At 44.5% G+C, this 2,549-nt stretch overlaps 1 protein-coding gene across 2 annotated transcripts in view; it reads left to right on the top strand.

Annotated features, from left to right (window-relative positions):
* LOC138164975 (sterol carrier protein 2) overlaps nucleotides 1-2,330 on the top strand; it is a 465,527-nt gene extending 463,197 nt beyond the window's left edge. For both annotated transcript variants that reach the window (XM_069092989.1, XM_069092988.1), the window contains exon 16: nucleotides 1,262-2,330. In XM_069092989.1, the coding sequence (XP_068949090.1) occupies nucleotides 1,262-1,357 (96 nt within the window). In that variant the 3' untranslated portion in view covers nucleotides 1,358-2,330. The remainder of the gene's footprint in view (nucleotides 1-1,261) is intronic.
* The last annotated feature ends 219 nt before the right edge of the window (nucleotides 2,331-2,549 follow it).

Here is a 2,549-nt window from a genome sequence, read left to right as displayed (position 1 = left end):
GTGTGTGTGTGTATGTGTGAGAGAGAGAGAGAGAGAGAGGGAGGGAGGGAGGGAGGAAGAGAGAGAGATTTTGGGTAAGTCCCCTCACCTCCTGGGCCTCAGTTTCCTCATCTGTTTAAGAAGGGGATTGGTCTCATTGACCTGTCAGGTCCTTTCCAGCTATAAATCTGTGATCCTATAGTCCTTATACCTGTAGCACCTGCTTTTAGTTTTAAATAATGTGGTAATAACTCACTTTGATATAGTGTTTAAAGTTTGCACAGCGCTTCACATACATTCTTTCCTTTGCTTCTCACAATCCACTGTGAGTACTACAGATATGATTTCCATTAGAGATGAGAACACCGTCCAGGGGAGGCGAGGTGACTTGCCCTGACTCCTTCCTACAGCTGGTGTGTAAGTTCAGTGTGCTACCCCACAGTACATGTGAAGCCTCTTGGAGTGTCCGTCTCAGTGTGATATGCCTCCATTAATGTCCTCCTTGTACTTGGCCCTGGACTCTAAGGTCATGCTGATGGAGCCCAAGCTCTGAGAAGGCCTTGAGGCTGGGCCCAAACTAGGACAAGATGCCTCCTGCCCAGGGTCTGTCCAGCAAGAGCCGCTCACTGAGAGGGCTGCTCAGGAAGGAATTCTTAAGCCCTTACAACTCCTGAAGATTGAAGTCCAAGAAGATGGAAAGGGATGGCGATCTGCATTGGTGGGGGGCGTGCTCCCCTGGTGAAATCAGCACTGTCACCCGCAAGGCAGCTAGGTTGTTTTTATTTCTGGACAGATCTGAGTGGGCATTTTTCTTTATGTTGAGCTGAGTCTTCCTCTCTGTAATTTCTCCCCCTTGCTCCTGGTTCTGCCCTGAGGTCCAGGCAGAAAGGGGCTCACCCTGCTTTTCACACAACCTTCCATGTCCTTGAGTCCTGCTGCCATCTCTCCATCTTCCTCCCCTAGGCTAACTTTCAGAGAAGTCTTGTGTCATCTCGCTTCTGGCCCCAGCTCTCCTTGTCAGCCTTTGGACGCCTCAGAATGAGTCTCTCATGGTCGCTCAGAAAGGCTGAAAGGCTGTGGCTTTTGAGGGATTTGGTTCTCCTTGAAGCTTTGTAAATGAAAGGAATTGAGCATGGCTCCCTGTTAGCTGAACCCAGGGTTTGAAGGCTTTCAGATGACCTTGCTAAGCAGCTGATCCATGAACATGAAAGGCCAGGAAACATCAGAAGCCTCCGAACCTGAGAACAGCACAAAGTAACGTTTTTTCCCTTTGTTCTTGCAGGCTTTCTTTCAAGGCAAATTGAAAATTACTGGTAATATGGGTCTGGCCATGAAGTTACAGAGTCTCCAGCTGCAGCCTGGCAAAGCGAAACTCTGAATACCTTGGAGTCAACTTCTGCAGACCATCGAGACTTTGTATACATACATGGATGTAGCGTGGGGTGTGTACGCGCACATGCCCATACATGTGTGCCTGCACACGTGTGCCCACACACATGCATGTATGCCTATGTCCTTACAATCTGAAACTAGCCAGAAATGGCTTGGCAGTAGTGTGGACCATGGGCATCATTGGCCTTGGCTTTCTTGAGCCCTGTATTAACAGAGCTCAACAATACTACTGTGGCCTTGCTGAATCATATAGAGCTTTGCATTGAAAAGTTAATGGGGTAATTATAGTCTGGGTTAAATTGAGGTACAGGGTACAGCAGCAAAATCCAAGAACTCAGTAAACAAAAGAGCTCGTATTGCTTGTAAAATGCATTTAAGGATTATTCTGCTGAGATTTCAATTTTAGAGTTTTCCTTGGGAGAACTGGATGAAACAAAATACCACTGGCTGGGCAGTAATTAGTGTTGTGCACTTGAATACCTAATCTATTTTCCTTAATATTTTTAAAAATGCTGTAATGGAACTTGAATTTTTAAAAAGAACTTAATTCTTTGTTTTTGTGTAACTGAACAAGATCAGGAGGAGGTCATAGAGAGAGACTTTGGTCAGCTCTCTTAAAATCAAGCCCTTTCATGAGGAGGGAAGTTTTCCTCTTGAAAATCAGTGTGTTAGATTCTTGAACAGAGCGTTAAATTCACCGTTAGGTGGGCAGTCGGATTGCTTCGGGAGGCACACTGTTTATTGGGCTGACTTTATTTAGCAAGCTTTTCATTTGTTCCTTCCTCAAAACTTTACTGTTTCATGTATGTTTCATGACTTAACCTGATTTAATTTTTCTGCTGTGTGAATGTTAATTATGCAACGTTTCTTTTTAACTTTCTTGTAATTTAATAGGATGGGGTAAATAGTGACTTTGATCAGAGGTTTAATAGAAAATTAAATGAGCTTTTTTTCCTGTTTTCCTTTGTTTTTATTTTTATTGTGTGTGTTATTTTTGCTTGGTATTTTTTTGGACAGTGGGAAAGGAAACAGCTGGGACAGAGGCACTTGTCTACTCTAGGCAGAGTTTGAATAGTCCGTCAGGAAGCATTAAGTGCCTACTGTGTGCCAGCCACTGTACTAAGTACCAAGGACACAAGAAGGGACAAGAGACAGTCCCTGCCCTCATGGAGCTTACC

The sequence above is a fragment of the Petaurus breviceps genome, unplaced genomic scaffold (genome assembly GCF_028583685.1).
Source record: "Petaurus breviceps papuanus isolate PSGF00001 unplaced genomic scaffold, PetGlider_PUasm1.0 207, whole genome shotgun sequence".
NCBI classification, from domain to species: domain Eukaryota; kingdom Metazoa; phylum Chordata; class Mammalia; order Diprotodontia; family Petauridae; genus Petaurus; species Petaurus breviceps.
Note: the sequence above shows the minus strand (reverse complement) of the source record. Positions and strands in the feature narration are given on the sequence as shown.